Raw genomic sequence first — 21983 nt, forward strand, 5'->3', positions numbered from 1 at the left:
GGCTGCAGTAAGCAGAGCCCTACTGACCAGCAGGAAGTGAGCCTAGGATAGCTTAAGACAGCAAGAGTTAGGGACTTCCCTGGTGGTCTAGTGGGTAAGACTCCATGCTCCCAATGCAGGGGGCCTGGGTTCGATCCCTGGTGGGGGGGCTAGATCCTGCATGCCAATCCCACACGCCACAACAAAGATCCCACGGGCCACAACTGAGACCCGGTGCAGCCTAAATAAATAAATATTTTAAAATAAATAATAAGACGTGGTCTTTAAAAAAAAAAGACACCAAGATTTGTGGGTGTTTGTGCAGCACGGTCCAGCCACTCCTGGTCCAGGTTACCAGGTGTCTGAAAAGGTCTTAAGTAGGAAGGAAAAGAAAATCCCACAGAAAGGTTGTTCGGAACAGCAATTCAGCTGTGGGATCTCGGGGCCCTCTCTCACCTTTTCCTGTCCTGCCCTTTATTCCACAGTGTGCGAACCAGAAGCCCCCAATGATGAAGCCAAGGGGAAGAATAGAGCAGGGAGTATGGAGCTGCCCTGGGACTACCTGGGGGCCTAGGGAGCACTGTGTGTGTGGGGGGGTGGCGTGTGGCCACGTGAAGCCATGTTGTCTGGTTTGACGTGCCTGTCCGTTCTGTGTTGTCCCTGAACATCCGCGGACAGTGCCACACTCCACTGACAGCCCCTGAGCTTCGGAGGGCAAGGCAAGAGGGGTTGCCAAGGAGCCAGGCGAGGAGCGCAGCAGTGTTTGATTTCAAGACAATGAGGCTGCGGGGCACCAGCCCCAGGGAACTGCCAAGGCTCCATTGGCCTTACAAGGGTCTGTCTGTGGCCCCAGAAGATAGCCAGGGCGGTGCAGGGCGTGGCCACCAGTCCGGGAGGGCCGTCTTCCTGGACTCTCACTTGACCCCAAGACGGGATGTCTGTTTCTTTTTGGTCTGGAAGTTAAGGGTTTTTTGTAAATTCGGTAAACATTAGAGCAGGGGAATTACAAAGGAGGGCGCGCCGGTGAGCGGAGACGCAGAGTTCCGCCGGTGCGTGTGCGCGCCCGCGGGTGAGAAAGGCCACGTGCGCGCGCGAGTGCCTCTGCCCAGGGAGACTCCTTTGTTCAAATCACACCAAGAGGTGTCCGTACAGAGCCCGCTTGGCAGATGGCCGCGCCCCGTCCCCGCGGCCGGCTGCGGGGAGCCCCTGCCCGGCCTCTGGAGCGTCCCCCCGGTCCCCGCGCCCGCCTTGCGAATTTGGGAGGCGAGGCAGGGAGGACCAGCCGCGCTGCGTTGTGGTGACCGGCAGTAACCCCGCGCGGGGCGCCCTCGGCCGGGTCAACGACCGCGCTCGCCCGCTGCGGCCCGCGCAGCGCCGGCCCATCACCCTATCGCCTAGCAACGCCCACTCGCGCGCCGCCATTGGTCCAGCGCGCACGCCCCCGGCCCCCGATTGGCTGCGGCTGCAGAGCGAGCCACGCCCCGGGCCGGCTTCGCTCGTCCCGGACGCCGGCCCTTCAGTCCTTACGCCCGGGGGTTCGTCCGGCCCCCAGTGTGGCCCCAGTATAACCCCCAGAGTGACCCAAGCAAGCCCCGTCCCGTTTCCACTGCGCGCCGTGCACACGTGGCCCCCGAGGCCCCGTGGGTGGGGGCGGCCCCGGGAGGCGTGGGGCGCGGAAGGGAAGTCGTGGGGCGGGGGTGACGCTGCGCCCCGCCCCGGCGCCCCCCGAGTCCCGGGGCCCCCAGCCCGGCGCCCCCCTGGCGCGCCCCCGCGCAGAGTCCCGGCGTCCGGCGGCGGCGCGCGGCATCACCCCACTGGCGGCGGCGCGCCTGGTCCCGGGGCGCAGCCCTGACGCTCATTGGCCTGGGCGGCGCAGCCAAGCTGTCAGCCCATGTGGCGTGTCCGCGCGGGGACGGCAGCGGTTAAATAGCGCCGGCGCGGGCCTAGAGGGAGCCAGAGAGACGGAAGCGGCCCGGCCTCCCCTCCGCCGCGCGCTCCATCCTCGCTGTCCCTCCGCCGCCCACGCCACCGCCCGCGCCCGCGCCCAGACCAGGTACGAGCGGCCAGGCCGGGCCGGGGTCGGGAGTTGGTTGCCGGGGACCGGAGTCCTGGGGCCGGGCAGGGGCCGCGGCGGGGGTGGTGCGGTCAGGCTCGAGGGGGCGCCGCCGGCCCGCATCTTCCGGCCTTGGGCGCGCGTCGTCCGGCGCGCCAGTGGCGAGGGGTAGCCTCGCACAGCCTGCCCTGGTCTCGGGGTCCGAGCCCCCGGTATGGATGTTCGAGCCCCACGGGGCGCCCGAGGCCGGGCGGCGAAAGGCCCTCGCGGCATGCCCCAGGCCCGGCGGGGCAGGTGGGCGGATGGCGAGGGGCGGACGCCCAGGAGCGCCGCGAACAGCCATTTTGGTCTTGGGCTGGGCCGGGCGGCTGCGGACCCTCGAGGGCCTGTATGAGCCCCCAGCCGCCCGGTGTGCGCCCAGCTCCGGCAGCCCACAAGGGCCTCGTTTCAGGCCGGGCCGCCGAGCCCCTCCATCCGCAGCGTCCCCCCACCTCCGGGTGCGGGATAGCAGAGTCTCAGCCGACCGGAGGGCCTAAGAAGAAGGGAGGGTGGTGGGTGGAGGAGGCGCGGGGCCGGATGAGGACGGCTTCCCCACCACGTGGGCTCCGTTTGGAGCCCCCGAAGTTCTGGGGGGAGAGCGGCTCCTGCCCCGTACAGCCTCGCGGCGGCGCATGCGAAACAGTGCGCTCTGCAGGGGTCTCCACCCCCTTGCCTAGTCCCGCTGGACTCCGCGTGAATAGCAAGTAGGGGGAGAACAGAGCGGGCGCTTTCTGGAGAAGCAGCCGCCCCGGGAGCTGGTGCCTCTGGGCCGGCAAAGGGCTCTTTATTTAGCGCTGGGGGAGGGGGCTCCCTCTCTGCCGGGACAGCAGGGTGATCAGGGCACCCAAGGAAGACGCTCTCTCCACTTGCTTGTGCTTTCCTTTGCTCAGAGAGACGCTGGAGGGCCGCTGGTTGGCGAGTCCAGCGGTCATTAGCGCCATGAGGCCCTGGAGCCTTGGTGGAAGTGTGCAGGATCAACCCTGGCCTTGCCCCCTTCCTCAGGGGCTGTACAGGAGCCCCCATCCTGGACCCACAGTCTCAGGGTAGCCTAGGCTCCCTCGTTGGCGTCTTGGGAATCTGGGTCTGGGTGGCCAGGCAGGCTGCGTGGAGGTTGGCAAGCAGGACTCTGAGGCCTCAACGTGTGCAGGTGTGTGGGTCTGGGTGGCACTTGACCGGCACCTGACTAGGAGTAGTTCTCCAGGTTGGAGCTCGCTGGAGCAGCCATACAGGCTGGGTCTGTCCACTGTGGGGCAGGGACCAATTTTGCCCCAGAGCCCCACCAGGCCTTGGCACTCTCAGTGCCTGAGCCGTTGGGCCCAGCACAGAGGACAGCGTGGGGTGCTGAGTGCAGAGCCGGCCAGTCAGCATGGGTGAGCTTTCTCACCCCCATGTTTGCCCTTTCTCCTTCGCCTGCTAAATTCCCTTGGCCAGCTCTTAATGGGCTGATGGCCAGGCAGCCCTTTCCTAGGAAGGGTTTGGGCTCTTCTCTGGGTTGGCCCTGCCTGCCTCTCACTGTGAGGCCCCCTCCTGGGACCACTGCAGCAGGGCCGTTTTGGGGTCACCCCAGGCCAGGGCCAATGCCCAGAGAGCCCAACACTGCCAGTGAGAGGTGCAGGCAGGCTGGACCAGAGTGGACTCCCCGCCTCCCAACCACCGTACACATACTTCACCCAGGGCATCCGTCCGGCTGGCACACAGCACAGGAGCTGGCCGTGTGGATCTTTGTTGTGGGGCTTTCTGAGCCGCTGCCCTCAGACCCTTGGGTGGGCCAGATGGAGGAGGGGGTCAGGGAGCCAGGGCCGGGGGAGCAGCAGCTGGCAGTGTGGGTGCTGAGGTTGACCAGGGTCCGGGCCCCCACACCGCCCCCCGCAGAGAGAGCAGCCATGGAGGAGGTGGTGATCGCCGGCATGTCCGGGAGGCTGCCTGAGTCGGAGAACTTGGAGGAGTTCTGGGCCAACCTCATCGGCGCGGTGGACATGGTGACGGATGATGACAGGCGGTGGAAGGCGGGTAAGTGGGCCTGGGCCTCCTCACTGCCGCTGCGCGCAGCCCCCAAGCTACCAGGACGGGCCGCTCTGGCCTGAGCTCCCGTCCCACCTGCAGAGCCAGCGGTCACCCAAGGTGAGGCCATGCTGCAGGCTCTTCCTGCGGGATGGCGCCAGGAGAAGGCTCAGGGCGAAGGAGAAGCTGGGGCCTCTGACCAGTGGGCTAGGGGCTGAACTCCAGTCCGCAGGAGACTGAGGGCTGGCCCTGGGCGTGGTCTTTGCCCACTTCACAGATGAGCTAGGTAAGCTGTGAGGGGGCAGATCCAGAGCTAGGCCAGGTGGGTGAGCACCTCCGGCCCCACTGCCCACCACCTGGTCCCCGCAGAGCCTGGCCAGCCACTGCTGGCCCACATGTCCCAAACTGTCAGATAGGACATGAGGCTCTCCCAGGAAGCTGGTTTGACTCCCTCACGCCCAGTAGGTTCTTCAGCAGAGCGGCTCTACCTGATCTGCGGGATGTGAGTCAGTGTGGCGGAGCCTGGCCTGGCCTCAGCCTCTGGGGCCAGTGTCAGGCCAGGCAGGGGGTCTCCAGCCAAGACAGGACAGTGGTGGGCAGGAGGAGGGGGCACTCCCCCCACCGTGCTGTGCTCTGGGACACCACCCGTGAGCCTCCCCCTACGGCCCCCTCTCAGAAGTGGGCCCACCCATCCCGGGGAGCCTTGGCTCCCTGTTGTCACAGGGACGCCACTGTCAGTCACTCAGGGCCGTGAGGTTCCGTGGCTGGCCCCTCCATTTGCATGTGTTCCACAGGACTGTATGGCCTGCCCCGGCGGTTAGGCAAGCTGAAGGACCTGTCCCGGTTTGACGCCTCGTTCTTCGGGGTCCACCCCAAGCAGGCAAACACAATGGATCCCCAGCTGCGCTTGCTTCTGGAGGTCACCTATGAGGCCATTGTGGATGGAGGTGGGTCATCAGGAGGCTGACAGCCAACCTGGGACTTCTGGGGGCCCATCCCTGAGGTTCCTGCCGCCCCTCTTGAAAGCGTTCGTCCATTTTGCTTCTAAGAGCAACATGTGTTCATGACAAAACATCCAAAACATAGGAGCTGTTGAGGGAGCGGAGTCCTGGGCCGGGGCCAGTGGGCTGGGGAGGCATGGGCCTTGGGCAGGTCACATTTCACAGCTGCACACCAGAGGTGTCCCAGGCACGTCCTGATGCCCCAGTTTCCTCACTCCCCATTTCATGGCTGATCTTGGGGGCGAGGGAGGGTGCCAGGCAGAGTAGGAGGCGAGACCTGGCCCCACGACTGTTACCCTCCACATTCTTCTCTGCTGGGTTGAGTCTGGCCTTGGACAAGTGCCTCGAGACCAGCTGCCCCTTGTCCCGGGGCACAGACTTGTCCCAGGGACACCAGGGACGTAGAAGTCCCGCCAGCTGGGAGAGGGGAGGCTGACATGTGGGTGAGGCCCCTCAGTAGGTGAGCAGTGAGAGCTCAGCGCTGAGGGGAACCTGGGGCCTGCCTGCTCCCACCTGTGGTTGGCAGGGTGGGTGTCCTGGCCTCGCAGTTCCTTGTCCTGCAGCAGATGCTAAGCAGTCTCTGGGGTTGACACCGAGCGTGATGGGGTTATGGACACGTGCTGCCTGGGGTGGAGTGGAGGGGAGGTGAGAGGACCCTGGTAGGGGAAAGTGGAGACCTTTCCACTGCCCAGGCCCCACCTGGAGACCTTGGATGCGGCTCCCCAGGGGCCGGCCAGTGTCCCTCCCTCCTTTCCAAGCCTGGACACTCGGCTTTTGTCTCTCTCTGTCTTCTTATCTTGGCCCGCCCAGGGCAGGCCGCCCTCAGGGCTCACCAGACCCTGCCAGCAACACCAGGGGCCAGGGGAGTAGCCTAGGGACAATGCTGCCCTCTGTCCCCACCTCCGGCTGTCTCTGGCCGCTGCCTGACCCAGAGCCTGGAGCCCCACCTGGCACCCCGCCCGTGCCTGGGCCCTGGTTCCTTGTGACCTGGTTATCCGTTCTCAGCCCTACCTGGGCTGGCCGCCCCACTGTGGCTCTGCTCTCTCTTCCCTGGCCCACCTCGTCCCTTCCAGAGTCAGGCTGAGATGGAGCCTCCTCTCACCCAAGCCAGAGAGGCTGAGAGGCGAGGCCGCACCTCCCAGAGCTGGATGGTGGGCTGGGCATGTCACAGCAGCTAGGGCTGATCTCTGTCTCCTACAGGCATCAACCCAGCTTCCCTTCGTGGGACGAACACCGGTGTCTGGGTGGGTGTGAGCAGCTCTGAGGCCTCAGAGGCTCTGAGTCGAGACCCTGAGACCCTCATGGGCTACAGTATGGTGGGCTGCCAGCGTGCCATGATGGCCAACCGCCTCTCCTTTTTCTTCGACTTCAAAGGTGGGTGCACACACAGCTCCTCTGGGCCTCGGACTGGGGCAGGGTGGGGCTGGACGGCAGCTGAGACCCTTCCAGACTCTGACTCCCCCCTCCGAGGAGGGCCTGCAGGGGTGAGGTCCTGATATCATAAGCTCCACATGGAGGGCACCTGCTAAAGCTGCCAGGGCCCCAAGGTTGGGGGAGTCCCACAGCTGCATTGTGCCCTTGCATGCAGGGCCCAGCGTTGCCCTGGACACAGCCTGCTCCTCCAGCCTGCTGGCCCTGCAGAGCGCCTACCAGGCCATCCGCAGTGGAGAGTGCCCCGCGGCCGTTGTGGGTGGCATCAACATCCTGCTGAAGCCCAACACCTCGGTGCAGTTCATGAAGTTGGGCATGCTCAGCCCTGAGGGCTCCTGCAAGTCCTTCGATGCAGCAGGTGAGGGCGGAGGGCGTGGGAGCACAGGATAGCACCCCCCGCCCCCGTTTCACCCTACACCAGCCCCTGAGCTCTGCCCTGAGCTCCTAGGCCTGAGGTGCCCTCTGCCCCCAGGGGACGGCTACTGCCGTGCAGAGGCTGTGGTGGCCGTCTTGCTGACCAAGAAGTCCCTGGCCCGACGGGTGTATGCCACCATCCTCAATGCCGGAACCAACACTGATGGCTTCAAAGAGCAAGGTGGGAGCAGCCCGGGCAGGGTGAGGGTGGGGCTGCAGGCGGTTAGGTGATTGGTGGTGTGCTGAGGCCTGGCCCCGCCCACAGGCGTCACCTTCCCCTCCGGAGAGGTGCAGGAGCAGCTCATCCGCTCCCTGTACCAGTCGGCCGGGCTGACCCCCGAGTCCCTGGAGTATATCGAAGCCCATGGCACTGGCACCAAGGTGAGAGCCCTGCCTGGCCGTGTGCACACCCCACACCCCACGCCGGAGAGGTGCCGGGGTGGAGTCCTGACCTCCCTGAGTCCCCCACAGGTGGGCGACCCCCAGGAGCTGAATAGCATCACACGGGCCCTGTGTGCCACCCGCCAGGAGCCCCTGCTGATCGGGTCCACCAAGTCAAACATGGGGCACGCGGAGCCCGCCTCGGGGCTCGCAGCACTGATCAAGGTAGGCAGGCAGTCTGGGGCCATCCTGCCCCTGCCTCCTCAGCTTCCTGCTGCCTGGTCGGGGGAGGATCCCCACAGGCTGAGCTGTGGGATGTGGACCACTGAGACCCAGACAGCAGGGTGCCAGCATGTAGCCATTCCCTGCCCTAGTTCACTGGGCCAGACATCTTGCCCGGTACTGCTCCACAAGAGACCAAGCCAGAGGGTGGAAGCAGCGGGGCGGCCCCACCTGTCCAGGGCTGCCCTTCCCCATGGCCTGCTGACCAGTTGGTAGCCCAGAGCGTCCAGGTCAGCACTGCTCAGGCTCCCTGGTGCTCTGGGCTTCCTGGGCCACTGTAGCCACCCGTCTGCAGCTCTTAGATCGGGACCTGGGGTGGAGTCTGGCTGAGGGACCTTTGTGTCTAGACCCATGGCCATTAGTCCGGAGGTGGCAGGGACCCTAGATGAGGCCCAAGGCCGAGAGGGGAAGGGGCCTGCGGCTCGGTCACCAGACCACTGCACTGGGGCTGGGCAAGGTTGGGGGGAAGGAAGTCTGTTGCAGTGAGCAGGTGGCCTCAGAGTGTCCTCAGGAAGGGAAGTACCTGAAGCCCACCCTGACCAGCAGGGCAGGGAGCCTGGGGCTGGCCACCCCACTGACCATTAGGCACCCATAGGTGCTGCTGTCCCTGGAGCACGGGGTCTGGGCCCCCAACCTGCACTTCCACAGCCCAAACCCCAAGATCCCAGCGCTGCAAGACGGGCAGCTGCAGGTAGTGGACCGGCCTTTGCCCGTTCTCGGGGGCAATGTGGGCATCAACTCCTTCGGCTTCGGCGGCTCCAACGTGCATGTCATCCTCCGGCCCAACGCCCAGCCGCCCCCGCCGCCTGCCCCGCACTCTGCCCTGCCCCGTCTGCTGCGGGCCAGCGGGCGTACCCTTGAGGCGGTGCAGGGCCTGCTGGAGCAGGGCCTCCGGCACAGCCATGACCTGGCTTTCGTGAGCATGCTCAACGACATCGCGGCCGCCCCCACGGCCACCATGCCCTTCCGTGGCTACGCTGTGCTGGGCGGCCAGGGCGGCAACCAGGAGGTGCACCAGGTGCCGGCTGGCAAGCGCCCACTCTGGTTCATCTGCTCCGGTGAGCCCCCGGCTCCCCAGGGTGTCCCCGAGGGCAGTGGGGGCAGGGCCGCGCAGCCCTGCCCTGACGCCTCTCACTGGGACAGGGATGGGCGCACAGTGGCGCGGCATGGGGCTGAGCCTCATGCGCCTGGGCAGCTTCCGCGATTCCATCCTGCGCTCAGACGAGGCCGTGAAGCCTTTGGGACTGCAGGTGTCGGACCTGTTGCTGAGCACAGATGAGGCCACCTTTGATGACACCGTCCAGTCCTTCGTGAGCCTCACTGCCATCCAGGTGCACCCCTGGGGTCTGGGGTGAGCGGGCCGGCAGGGCGGTCAGCCTGGCGTCCCCGGGACTGGCGTGACGCACCCTGTTCCCCCAGATTGCCCTCATAGACTTGCTGACCTCCATGGGCCTGCGGCCTGACGGCATCATCGGGCACTCCCTGGGTGAGGTGGCCTGCGGCTACGCCGATGGCTGCCTCTCTCAGGAGGAGGCTGTCCTCGCTGCCTACTGGAGGGCCCAGTGCATCAAGGAGGCCAACATCCCGCCTGGGGCCATGGCAGCTGTGGGTAGGTGTTGCCCTGCGCTCCCCCATCCCATTCCACCCATGGGCCTGAGGGTCTCCGTGGGAGGGGACGTCTACGCTGGCACCTTCGACATTGGTGCTGGGCAGAGGCAAGGTTCTGGGGTGACTCGCCGGCCACCGTCCTCCTCACTTCAGGGTGAGAGCGACCCTGACAGCCTGCTCCAGTGTGCCCTGTATGGCCTCCCTGAGCCTGATGGCCTTGGTGCTCAGCACACTTGCCCATGGGCATCAGTAGAGGCCAGCATGGTTTTCCCATGAGCCTGAGCTAACTGGGGGCTGCAGGGGAAGGAGTGGGCCTGTTCGCACTTCGGGCAGGCAGGGCTGGGGACGGAAGGACACCCGAGAAAACCTGAGGGACTGGCAGGAGAGTGAGGCCAAGGTCCTCTGTGGTTGGTCAGACGTAGGAGCCTTTGGCCTCAATAACTGAGCCGAAACTGGCTCCCGCCTCTGGGGTAGCATTAACGACACCTCTGCCTGAAATCAGACACGGCAGGGGTGAAAGTGCCTCGTAAAGGTGCCGCTCTGCAGCTGTCATCACCGCCTCTGTTGTTAGAGCCACCCCGGCAACGTCTTCCTCCTCCTGGGGAGGGGCCGAGTGAGGGTGCCAGCTCCCTGTGGCCACCTTCTGAGGCTGTCTCTGCCCCCAGGCTTGTCCTGGGAAGAGTGTAAGCGGCGCTGCCCCCCTGGTATCGTGCCTGCCTGCCACAACTCCAAGGACTCTGTGACCATCTCCGGACCTCAGGTGGGCCCTGGGAGGCGAGGCCTCATCCCCAAGTCCCCTCCTATCCCTCAGGGTGAGCTCTGTATGGGGAGCGGGGCACAGGCCTAGGACTGCTCGTCCAGCGCCCCTGCCCCCACCCCAGGCCGCAATGTCCGAGTTCGTGCAGCAGCTGAAGCAGGAGGGTGTGTTTGCCAAGGAGGTGCGGACAGGTGGCATAGCGTTCCACTCCTACTTCATGGACTCCATCGCCCCTGCGCTGCTGCAGGCACTCAAGAAGGTGGGTTGCTGCCCCATGGGCTGCCTGGCGGGGGCCTCCCGGAGGACAGGCGGGCAGGCGACCCCAAGCTCCCTCACGCCGACCCAGCCTGACCGTGCGTGCAGGTGATCCGGGAGCCGCGGCCCCGCTCCGCGTACTGGCTCAGCACCTCCATCCCCGAGGCCCAGTGGCAGGGCCACCTGGCCCGCACGTTCTCAGCTGAGTACAACGTTAACAACCTGGTGAGCCCCGTGCTATTCCAGGAGGCACTGAGGCACGTGCCTGAGCACGCCGTGGTGCTGGAGATCGCCCCCCACGCCCTGCTGCAGGTGCGTGCTGGGGGGGCAGGATGGTCAGGTCCGGGAGGGATGGCGCTCGGGGGCATGGCAGGGAGGCAGGCTGGCCGGGCTCCGTGTGGCCTTGTGGGGGTGGGTGGGAGCTAGTCAGAGGGAGGCCCAGCCTGTCTCTGCCTCTCAGGCCATCCTGAAGAGAGGCCTCAAGTCCAGCTGCACTGTCATCCCGCTGATGAAGAAGGACCACAGGGACAACCTGGAGTTCTTCCTCGGCAACGTGGGCAGGCTGCACCTGATGGGGTGCGTCCCCTCGCCCTGCTTGACCCTGGGAGCCCCTTAGCCATAGGCTGGCTTTGAGATCGTCCCCAGGAAGCGGGCCTGTGGGTGCTGGGCCACCGTCACACCCTCACTGCAGCCCCCACCCCACCCTGTCTCGGTCATCCCTGGGGTCTTAGGGGAGAACGGTTGGCAGTACCCACCCCAGGATGGTCCTGGGGACAAATGTGCTGCTCACATCTCCCCTCTCCACCCTCCAGCATTGACATAAACCCCAACGGTCTGTTCCCACCCGTGGAGTTCCCGGCCCCCCGGGGGACCCCCCTCATTTCCCCGCACATCAAGTGGGACCACAGCCAGACTTGGGATGTGCCCGCCGTGGAGGACTTCCCCAGCGGCTCCAGCTGCTCCTCTGTCACTGTCTATAAGATCGGTGAGTGAGGTGTGGGCAGGCAGGGGGCGGCTCCTTCTTCCCGGTCGCTGGCACTAAGGCCCATGCCCCACAGATGCCAGCCCTGAGACCCCTGACCACTACCTGTTGGATCACTGCATCGACGGCCGCGTAATTTTCCCCGCCACTGGCTACCTATTCCTGGTCTGGAAGACGCTGGCACGAGCCCTGGACCAAAACATGGAGCAGGTGCCTGTGGTGTTCGAGGACGTGACACTACACCAGGCCACCATCCTGCCCAAGACAGGTGAGGCCGGCGGCTCGGGATGCGGGGCGGGAGTGCCGCCTGCTGACCTCTGCTGCTGACCTCTGACCCTGCTGCCTGCAGGGACCGTGCCCCTGGAAGTGCGGCTTCTGGAGGCTTCGTGCACCTTCGAGGTGTCTGAGAACGGCAACCTGATCGTGAGCGGTGAGCAGGGGCACCCGCCCAGGCTGCAGAGTCCCTGGTGGGGGTCTCTGGGTGGACCCTGGCTGCCAGCTCAGCCCGGCCTTGCCCTCAGGCCCTCTGCCACCCCCGCCCACAGGGCAGATACACCAGTGGAAGGACCCCGATCCCAGGCTCTTTGACAACCAGTATGGCACGGGCCCCACACCTGTAGACCCCAGTGCTGCGTTCCACCTGAGCCAGAGCGATGTGTACAAGGAGCTGCGGCTGCGGGGCTACAACTACGGCCCCCACTTCCAGGGCATCCTCGAGGCCAACCTCGAAGGTGGGTGCAAGGGAGCTCCACTTTATACTCAGGAACATGCTTTGGGGCTAACTCCTGCTGCCCGGCGTTAGATGCCCAAGCTGGGTGAAGGGAGGGCAGTTGTGGGTGTGAGGGGGCCGCATGGAGGAGAGGGCCCACTGGGGGAGAGACCCAACCTGGCCGAGCTGACAGTCCCTCCACCCCAGGTAACACAGGCCGGCTGCTGTGGAAAGACAACTGGGTGACCTTCCTGGACACCATGCTGCAGATGTCCCTCCTGGTCCCGGGCCACCGCAACCTGTGCCTGCCCACGCGCATCACCGCCATCCACATCGACCCCACCACCCACCGGCAGAAGCTGTACACGCTGCAAGGCGAGACACAAGGTAGCCCCGCCCTGGCCCCCCACACTTGTGTCCCTGCGCCAGGTGCTGCCCGCACTTACCCAGCATGTCCCCGCAGTGGCCGACGTGGTGGTGAACAGGTATCTGAACAGCATCGTGGCCGGCAGCGTCCACATCTCGCGGCTCCACGCCTCGGTGGCCCCTCGGCGGCAGCAGGAGCAGCTGGCACCCGTCCTGGAGAAGTTCTGCTTCACGCCGCACGTGGAGAGCGGGTGCCTGGCTGGGAGCCTGGCCCTGCAGGAGGAGCTGCAGCTGTGCAGGGGTGAGGCCTGCACCCACCCCCTTCATCCCGGGGTCCAGCTCCCAGTTCCTGTGCCCAGTCTGGCAAAGGGGAGCTCATCACCTCCCCTCATCGCCCCGTCACAGCCCCTCCTTCATGTGGAGCCCATATCTGCCTTCCCCTCGTGAGTGCCCCCAGGTCTGGCTCCCCCCACCCAGAGCTGATGTCTTCAGAGGAGGCCTAGCACACATAGGTGACAGATTTGTCCCCTTCTGTCTGTGCCCCTAGCCAGTCGTATAGGCGTAATGCCATGAGACAGCTCCCTACACAGGGCTCACACCCAAGCTGATGGGTGGGGAGAGCTGGGGAGGGGCAGCAGGGCCGTCAAGGCACTGAACCCACCCTCTGGAGAATCCACCCTCTGTAGGGCTCACACCTGGGTGGGAGGCACAGCAGCCCTTCACCCGCCCAGTGGTCCCGATGGTTGATGCCAGTTTCTAGCCCTGGAGGACTGGACTGCCCACTCCGTCCTTCTATTTGCTGTCAGTGGGCAGAGCCGGGCGGTGGATCCTGCTTACCTCCGAGTCCCTGCTCCAGGCAGACACCAGTTGCTGGGGGACCTTCAGGAACCCCAGCCCAGCTGAGGCTCTTCCCTAGCACCCATCTCTCTCCTCCCCAGGGCTGGCACAGGCACTGCAGACGAAGGTGGCCCAGCAGGGGTTGAAGATGGTGGTGCCCGGGCTGGACAGTGCCCAGGCTCCCCGGGAGGCCCCGCAGCAGGGCCTGCCTCGGCTGCTGGCCGCTGCCTGCCAACTGCAACTCAATGGGAACCTACAGCAGGAACTGGGCCAGGTCCTGGCCCAGGAGAGGCCCCTGCTGTGTGACGACCCCCTGCTCAGCGGCCTCCTCGACTCCCCAGCACTCAAGGCGTGCGTGGACACCGCCCTGGAGAACACGGCCAGCCTCAGAATGAAGGTGGTGGAGGTGGGTGCTGAGCGCAGAGGCAAGCACTGTGCATGTGGACCCAGACGCAGGCAGCCCCAGACGCAGGCAGCCCCAAACACCAAGACGGCCGGGGCCCCTCTGAAGCGAGGCCGCCCGCACACTGAAGGGGAAGGGGCACAGAGAAGGGGCTGGAGGTGGGCTCTGCGGGTGCTGTGGACAGGGCAGCGCTGGCCAGTGGCCTCAGCAGAGTTGGCGGGTGGGCCTTTCTGGGAGACACCCAGCCGAGGGGCTGGGTGCGCCTGCCCCGTGGCAGCTGATCCAAGAAGTTGTTCCACCCCAGGTGCTGGCTGGTGACGGCCGACTGTATTCCCGCATCCCGGCGCTACTTAACACCCAGCCCCTGATGCAGCTGGACTACATAGCCACTGACCACCACCCCCAGGCCCTGGAGGCTGCCCAAGCCAAGCTGCAGCAGCTCGGCCTGACCCAAGGCCAGTGGGACCCTGTGGACCCGGCCCCCAGCAGCCTGAGCAGGGCTGACCTCCTGGTGTGCAACTGTGCCCTGGCCACCCTTGGTGACCCGGCCACGGCCGTCGGCAACATGGTGGCTACCCTGAAGGAGGGAGGCTTCCTGCTGCTGCACACGCTGCTCGGAGGTTACCCCCTGGGGGAGACGGTCGCCCTTCTCACCTGCTCTGAGTCCCATCAAGGGGGGCAGCACCTCCTGAGCCAGGTGCGGGGCGGGGCCGGGATGGGGAGGGGCCGGGATGGGGAGGGGCCAGGAGGCTGCCGAGCACTGACCCCCCAACGCACAGGACGAGTGGGAGAGCCTATTTACCGAGGCATCCCTGCACCTGGTGGCCCTGAAGAGGTCCTTCTACGGCTCTGTGCTCTTCCTGTGCCGCCGGCCAGCCCCGCAGGATAGCCCAGTCTTCCTGTCCGTGGAGGACGCCAGCTTCAGATGGGTCGACTCACTGAAGGTCAGTCCCTCCCAGCCCTGGCCAGGCCTGGCTAATGCAGCTCCAACGCTGGGGCCTGGGGAGCCCCCAGACGCCAACCCCTCCCTCGTTCTACAGAACATCCTGGCTGGCTCCTCGTCCCGGCCCGTGTGGCTCATGGCCGTTGGCTGCACCACCTCAGGTGTCGTGGGCATGGTGAACTGTCTCCGAAAAGAGCCCGGCGGGCTCCGGATTCGGTGAGATGCCCACTGAGCTGCATGTCCCTTGCTCCTCCCCTCCACCACCCCCCCGCCCCCGCAGCTTCCCCTCACCTGTCTGGCTGCCCATAGGTGCGTCCTGGTGTCCAACCTCAGTAGCACGTCCCCCATCCCTGAGATGGACCCAAACTCCTTGGAGCTGCAGAAGGTGCTACAGGGGGACCTGGTGATGAACGTCTACCGGGACGGGGCCTGGGGGGCGTTCCGCCACTTCCCACTGGAAAAGGGTGAGCGCCCAATGTGCCACCCTGCGCCCCCAGGCTCCTCACCTCGCAGCTGGGTGGGCTGAGAAGGAGAGGGCAGGGGGACCCTGGCTGGAAGCCCTGCCCAGCCCAGGGCTGCGTGTGACCCTGTGGCAGCTCCACTTTCTGTCACCCACAGACCGGCCAGAGGAGCAGACAGAGCATGCCTTCGTAAACATCCTCACCCGAGGGGACCTCTCCTCCATCCGCTGGGTCTGCTCTCCTCTGCGCCACGCCCAGCCCACTGGCCCTGGAGTCCAGCTCTGCACCATCTATTATGCCTCCCTCAACTTCCGAGACATCATGCTGGCCACGGGCAAGCTGTCCCCTGACGCCATCCCAGGTACAAGCAGCACACGGTGGGGGACCAGAACAAAGACCCTTGGGGCCAGGACCTGGGAAGAGGGGGTCCTCACCCCACAATGCTCAGGAACCTGGGAGGCTTCTCGAGCCCAAGCTCACACACTGGGGTGCTCCTGGGGAGGTAAGGGGCTCACCCACCATCTGCCCCCAGGAAAATGGGTCGCTCGAGACTGCATGCTGGGCATGGAGTTCTCCGGCCGAGATGCCAGAGGCAAGCGTGTGATGGGGCTGGTGCCCGCCGAAGGCCTGGCCACCTCCATTCTGGTGTCTCAGGACTTCCTGTGGGACGTGCCTTCCAACTGGTGAGTCGGTCAGGGCTGTGACCTGGGGCCCAACATGGATGTGGCCAGGGGTCAGGCCAGAGCTGACCCCTGCGCTGTGCCCATAGGACCCTGGAGGAGGCAGCTTCAGTGCCCGTCGTCTATGCCACAGCCTATTACGCGTTGGTAGTACGCGGACGCATGCAGCCTGGGGAGACAGTGCTCATCCACTCGGGCTCGGGCGGTGTGGGTCAGGCCGCCATCGCCATCGCTCTCAGCCTGGGCTGCCGCGTCTTCACCACTGTGGGTAAGCCTACAGCCCTTCCCAGAGCCCAGGACTGCCCCTCCAACGCCTGAAGCCTAGACTTACCAGCAGCGTCTCTCCCCACCAGGGTCAGCTGAAAAGCGGGCATACCTCCAGGCCAGGTTCCCACAGCTCAACGAAGCCAGCTTTGCCAACTCCCGGGACACGTCCTTCGAGCAGCACGTGCTTTGGCACACGGCCGGGAAGGGTGAGTGGCTCCCATCACTAGCCAACCGCCATCCACCCATATTCTCAGCCCCCTCTTCCTCCCATCCCCCCCTCTCCGGCCAAGCTGGAGGAGACACCGGCCCAGGCGGGGACAGGGTCTGGCCTTCTGGACTTGTGCCACGTTGGCTGGGCAGTGGTCTTGACTGTGAGGACCCCTCTTGCCCCCCCACCCCAAGGTGTTGACCTCGTCCTGAATTCCCTGGCGGAAGAGAAGCTGCAGGCCAGCGTGCGGTGCCTGGCCCAGCATGGTCGATTCCTGGAAATTGGCAAATTTGACCTTTCCAACAACCATCCCCTGGGTGAGGCTGGGCAGCAGGCCGGGTGGGCAGGGGGCTGTTGGGCAGAGCAGGGGTCCACAGGGTGGGCTGTCAGCTGAGTGGTGAGCCCGCCACCTGCCCACCTGTCCAGGCATGGCCATCTTCCTGAAGAACGTGACTTTCCACGGGATCCTGCTGGATGCAATCTTTGATGACGACAGCGCCACCTGGCAGGAGGTGTCGGCGCTGCTGCAGGCGGGCATCCGGGACGGCGTGGTGCAGCCCCTCAAGTGCACCGTGTTCCCCAAGACCCAGGTGGAGGACGCCTTCCGCTACATGGCCCAGGGCAAACACATCGGCAAAGTGGTCCTCCAGGTGAGTAGGGCACCCCAGGCACCCCCAGCTCCGGCCCCTGCCGGCAGTGTGTGAACAGCGGTGCTACCTGGGCTGCAGGTACGCGAGGAAGAGCAGGAGGCGGTGCTGCAAGGGACCAAGCCCACCCTGACGGCGGCCTTGTCCAAGACCTACTGCCCCTCCCACAAGACCTACATCATCACAGGGGGCCTGGGTGGCTTCGGCCTAGAGCTGTCCCAGTGGCTCATGCTGCGAGGGGCCCAGAAGCTGGTGCTGACCTCCCGCTCCGGGATCCGCACAGGTGACCGGCCCCAGGGAGCACGAGGGTGGGGCAATGGGAGAGGCCTCAGTCAGCTCCCCCTCCTGCTGCCCTCCGGGCACCTGGGCTTAGGGCCAGAGCCCTGATTCGCCCATCCCCACCATCTGTGTCCCGCAGGCTACCAGGCCAGGCAGGTCCGTGAGTGGAGACGCCAGGGTGTGCAGGTCCTGGTGTCCACCAGCAACGCCAGCTCGCTGGATGGTGCCCGGAGCCTTATCACTGAGGCCACCCAGCTTGGGCCTGTAGGTGGCGTCTTCAACTTGGCCATGGTGAGGACGGCTCTAAAGGGGCTGGAGCCACCTGCCCAGGGAAGCCCCCCGCCCCAAGCAAGCCCTCCAAAGCCCTGGGGCAAAGGCAGGTGCTAAGATCCCCTCACCCCAGGTCCTGAGAGATGCCATGCTGGAGAACCAGACCCCTGAGTTCTTCCAGGACGTCAACAAACCCAAGTACAGTGGCACCCTGAACTTGGACAGGTGGGCTCCTCCCTTCTCTCTCTCCTTCTCCCAGCCCTCCCCTGCACGACCCTCACACTGCTGTCCAGAGACCAGGCCACAGGCCTCTGCCGGGGTCTGAACCAAGGGTCCGGGGCAGTGGAGGCGGTTTGGCAGGCGAGCCAGGGATCCTGGGCATGTCGGCCGGTGGGCTGGGGAGGCCGGCTGGGGGTGACTCAAGAAACCCACAGGGTGACCCGGGAGGCATGCCCCGAGCTGGACTACTTCGTGGTCTTCTCCTCGGTGAGCTGCGGGCGTGGCAACGCCAGCCAGACCAACTACGGGTTCGCCAACTCCGCCATGGAGCGCATATGTGAGAAGCGCCGGCATGATGGCCTCCCAGGTGGGTCCGCCCGCCCCTCCTCCTCCACTCCTGCGGTGCCACCCTCACTTGTGCCCCTTCTTACCCCAGCCCCCCACCCTCCCTCACCCGCAGGCCTCGCCGTGCAGTGGGGTGCAATTGGCGATGTGGGCGTCGTGCTGGAGACCATGGGTACCAACGACACAGTCATTGGCGGGACGCTGCCCCAACGCATCATCTCCTGCATGGAGGTGCTGGACCTCTTCCTGAACCAGCCCCACCCCGTCCTGAGCAGCTTTGTGCTGGCGGAGAAGAAGGCCGCAGCCCATGGTGACGGCAGCAGCCAGCAGGACCTGGTGAAGGCTGTGGCTCACATCCTGGGTGAGGGAGCACCCTGCACCCCCCACCTGGCAGACACTCAGCTCCCCTGAGTCTGGTCTCCCTGGCTGCAGAAGGGGGCATGCCGGCTTGCTCATGGAGGGAGAGACACAGGTAGTCTGTGCAGAGCCGGGTGGGTGCTGTGTGCCGTGACCATAGTGATGATGGTTTGGGAAGACCCAGCCCTCAGGGTACAGTACCCACCAAGGCCCATCCCCCATTGCCAACTGAGCGCCTCTCCCCAGGCATCCGTGACTTGGCCACTGTCAACTTGGACAGCTCACTGGCAGACCTGGGCCTAGACTCACTCATGGCTGTGGAGGTGCGCCAGACGCTGGAGCGAGAGCATGACCGGGTGCTGTCCATGCGGGAAATCCAGCAGCTCACGCTCCGGAAGCTGCAGGAACTTTCCTCGCAGCCTGGCACAGCTGATGGTAGGTGTGGAGGGGGGCATCCCCGAAACAGCACAGGTCCTCTCAGTGCTGCTGGCCTGTGAGCAGCCTGGACCCACCCCGTGACCCAGGTCAGGGCTCGTCCATCTAGCCCCGTCCTGAGAGCCCTCAGTGGGAGCCCAGTGCCCCCATCCACCTCCTACCCTAGCCACCAGCAGCCCCAGTCAGGTGTGTGCGTGTATATGTGTGCATGTTGGGGGATTGTAGTAGGGGACCCCATGTGGCCCTGGCCCTCCCTGGCATCTGCCCCTCTTCACAGAGCTGGTGGCCCCCACACCCAAGGAGGACAGCCCTGCCCGGCAGCAGGCCCAGCTGAACCTGAGCACCCTGCTGGTGAACCCTGAGGGCCCGACCTTGGCTCCACTCAACTCTGTGCAGAGCTCCGAGCGGCCCCTATTCCTGGTGCACCCCATCGAGGGCTCCATCACGGTGTTCCACAGCCTGGCTGCCAAGCTCAGCATTCCCACCTACGGCCTGCAGTGCACGGGAGGTGTGTCAGGGTCCTGCGGGGCTGTCCCCACAGCGGGCCTCCTCTGTCCCCCAGTGGGTTGGGGGTGACGTGCACGTCCAGACAAGGGCTAAGCCTCATGCTGTCCCTGCAGCTGCGCCCCTGGACAGCATCCAGAGCCTGGCCGCCTACTACATCGACTGCATCAGGCAGGTGCAGCCAGAGGGGCCCTACCGCATCGCTGGCTACTCCTATGGGGCCTGCGTGGCCTTCGAGATGTGCTCACAGCTGCAGGCACAGCAGAGCGCCGGCCCCACGAACAATAGCCTCTTCCTGTTCGATGGCTCGCACACCTACGTGTTGGCCTACACGCAGGTGAGGGCGGCAACGGCGCCCCTGGGGCCAGGTCTGGAGTCCCAGCCCCTTGTGCCGCCACTGCAGCAGCCCCTCCTCCCTTTGCAGAGCTACCGCGCCAAGATGACCCCTGGCTGCGAGGCCGAGGCCGAGGCCGAGGCCATGTGCTTCTTCGTACAGCAGTTCACTGACGCGGAGCACGGCAGGGTGAGTCTGCAGATACCGCGTGGCCAGAGGCCTCCCGACACCCCTGCCCCCCATTCACGTGCCTGGCACCACTCATTGTCCTGTCTGTCCTCCAGGTGCTGGAGGCGCTACTGCCCCTCGAGGGCCTGGAGGAGCGCGTGGCGGCCGCCGTGGAGCTGATCGCACAGAGCCATGCGGGCCTGGACCGCCATGCCGTCCGCTTCGCGGCGCGCTCCTTCTACCAGAAGCTGCGGGCGGCCGAGAAGTACACACCGCAGGCCACCTACCATGGCAACGTGACACTGCTGCGCGCCAAGACAGGCGGCACCTACGGCGAGGACCTGGGCGCTGACTACAACCTGTCCCAGGTGTGCGACGGCAAGGTGTCCGTGCACGTCATTGAGGGTGACCACCGCACGCTGCTGGAGGGCAGCGGCCTGGAATCCATCCTCAGCATCATCCACAGCTCCCTGGCCGAGCCCCGTGTCAGCGTGCGGGAGGGCTAGGCCAGAGGGTCCTGCATGTGGGGCCTACCCCGCCGGCCCCCGCACCCCACGTGCAGCCACCAGTAGGACCAGCGCCCTCCCCTCTCCTACCCCCCATCCCGGCTGCCCTGGGCGCGGGGCTGGGACCCGCGCCACCAACTCGGAGACCTGCCCGGTCTGTGAAGAGTCGGCCGAGCCGCCAGCCAGGCCAAGCTTCCTGAATCGCGCGGGCTCTGCCACACGGGTCCATTTGTCGTTTCTCCGTTCGGATTCTCCTATTTATTGGGTCGCCAGGGAGACGCCGGTCGGTCCACCTGTGAGGCCGGCGCGCGGTAGCCGGGCCGGGGCCCCATGATGCCGGCAGTGGAGCGGAGCAGCCCCGGGCACTGGGCACCCACCCTATTCGTCTGTGTTCATTTTTCAAGAAACAACATTCAAACTGCTGCTTGGATTTTGAAATTTACTGTAATTGTCTGTGTAAAGAACCATGTCTGGATCCTGTTTCATTTTTACACCAACCTGGTAGAAATGTTGTCTCCTCTGGAGCCTCCCCACGATTAAACCGCACGTGCGCTCTGGCCTCTGGGCATCCTTTCTTCCTGACCAGCCCTGTGAGCCTGCGCTGTCCTGGCCAAGTCCTGGTGGCCCGGAAGGGACCACCCTCTGCTCCCTGCTGGAGGGAGGGGGCAACGCCTGGCTCCTGAAAGCAGGCTGGACACCTTGAGGCAGGGGCCCCTCTATCAGGGAAGCTTGACCAGGAGGAGACAGGTATGCAGTCTTATAATCCACTGGCATAATTGTGGGGTACCCCCTAGGGTGCCCTTGCCAGATTTCCTTATCCCTCAGGGAAACCTCAGGTTTTTTCTCCTGGGCCACAACTGAGTGGAGGATGCCCACCCACATTATTGAGAGTAAACTTTTATTTGAAGTCACCTGATCATAGACGTGAAGCACACGGACCAAATACCTTCACAGCAACACCTAGATGAGTGTTTGCTTAACTGGCCTAGTCCAGCAGAAGACTGACCACACAGGTTTAGGCAGAAGGAATGAAGGCTGCATGGAAGGAAGTAGTGGGGCAGGGAGGCCCCTGAGCATCTGAACCTCGCCAAGCCGAGGGATGAGGTGGACGCACTGGGCTGGAAGCTTCTGGGCCAACAGCAGAGGTGAGCTGGAGCAGGGAGAGAGGTGGGCCCTGCACTGGGCCAGGACTGAATCTGGGGCCGGGGGAGCAGGCCCACTGCTAGACTTCTAGAAGGATGTGTTGAACCCAGAACATCCGGGGGCCCTATATGTTCCTCAGAAAGTTCAACGTAGAATTACCATGTGAGCCAGTAATTCCGCTCCTAGGTATAACTCAAAAGAATTGGAAACGGACTCAGATACTTGTACGCCAATGCTCATAAGAAGTGTTACTCGTCTACAACAGCCGAGAGGTGGAAATAATCCAAGAGTCTGTGAACAGATGAATGAGTATACAAATGTGGTCTACCCACATAATGGGTATTATTCAGCCTTAAAAAGGAATGAAGTTCTGATACATGCTACAACATGTATCAGAACATAGTGTGAAAAAGTTTCTGGAGCAGGTATGTTAATATCAGAAAAAGTAGGTTTCAGAGCAAAGAATAGGTTAGCTATAAAGGATCATTTCATAATGATAAAAGTGTCAACTAATCCAAAGGACATGAGAACTCGTGCTCCTGTAACAGAGCTCCAAATCACACAAAGCAAAAGATCTGGAAGAAGAATCGGAATTCCCTGGCAGTCCAGTGATTAGGACTCCGTGCTTCCGCTGCAGCGGGTGTGGGTTCAATCCCCGGTCGGGGAACTAAGATCCTGCACGCTGCATGGTGCAGCCAAAAAAAAAAAAAAAAAAAAAA

The 21983-nt window shown here is 64.6% G+C and overlaps 1 protein-coding gene across 2 annotated transcripts; it reads left to right on the plus strand.

Annotated features, from left to right (window-relative positions):
• The first annotated feature begins 1852 nt into the window (after positions 1–1852).
• On the plus strand, positions 1853–21983 carry FASN (fatty acid synthase). 2 transcript variants are annotated; one of them, XM_029211932.1, is made up of 42 exons: positions 1853–2032; positions 3944–4081; positions 4867–5019; positions 6274–6447; positions 6662–6862; positions 6977–7099; positions 7184–7299; positions 7390–7524; positions 8177–8639; positions 8725–8912; positions 9001–9190; positions 9855–9949; positions 10071–10205; positions 10310–10513; positions 10662–10777; positions 11014–11186; positions 11260–11451; positions 11533–11613; positions 11729–11914; positions 12100–12279; positions 12356–12559; positions 13197–13501; positions 13803–14195; positions 14278–14442; positions 14539–14657; positions 14751–14905; positions 15060–15263; positions 15435–15585; positions 15672–15850; positions 15936–16055; positions 16252–16374; positions 16484–16707; positions 16786–16987; positions 17123–17274; positions 17387–17478; positions 17688–17839; positions 17933–18178; positions 18421–18609; positions 18887–19117; positions 19230–19450; positions 19538–19636; positions 19732–20680. In XM_029211932.1, the coding sequence occupies exons 2-42, from the start codon at positions 3955–3957 to the stop codon at positions 20119–20121; spliced, it is 7548 nt and encodes a 2515-aa protein (XP_029067765.1). In that variant the 5' UTR covers positions 1853–2032; positions 3944–3954; the 3' UTR covers positions 20122–20680. The 2 variants fall into 2 exon arrangements, with proteins under 2 accessions (XP_029067765.1, XP_029067764.1); XM_029211931.1 differs by lacking the exon at positions 1853–2032 and having other exon boundaries at positions 3655–4081; positions 19732–21983.

Source organism: Monodon monoceros, unplaced genomic scaffold (genome assembly GCF_005190385.1).
Source record: "Monodon monoceros isolate NGI ecotype Baffin Bay Population unplaced genomic scaffold, NGI_Narwhal_1 Super_Scaffold_9, whole genome shotgun sequence".
NCBI classification, from domain to species: Eukaryota; Metazoa; Chordata; class Mammalia; order Artiodactyla; family Monodontidae; genus Monodon; species Monodon monoceros.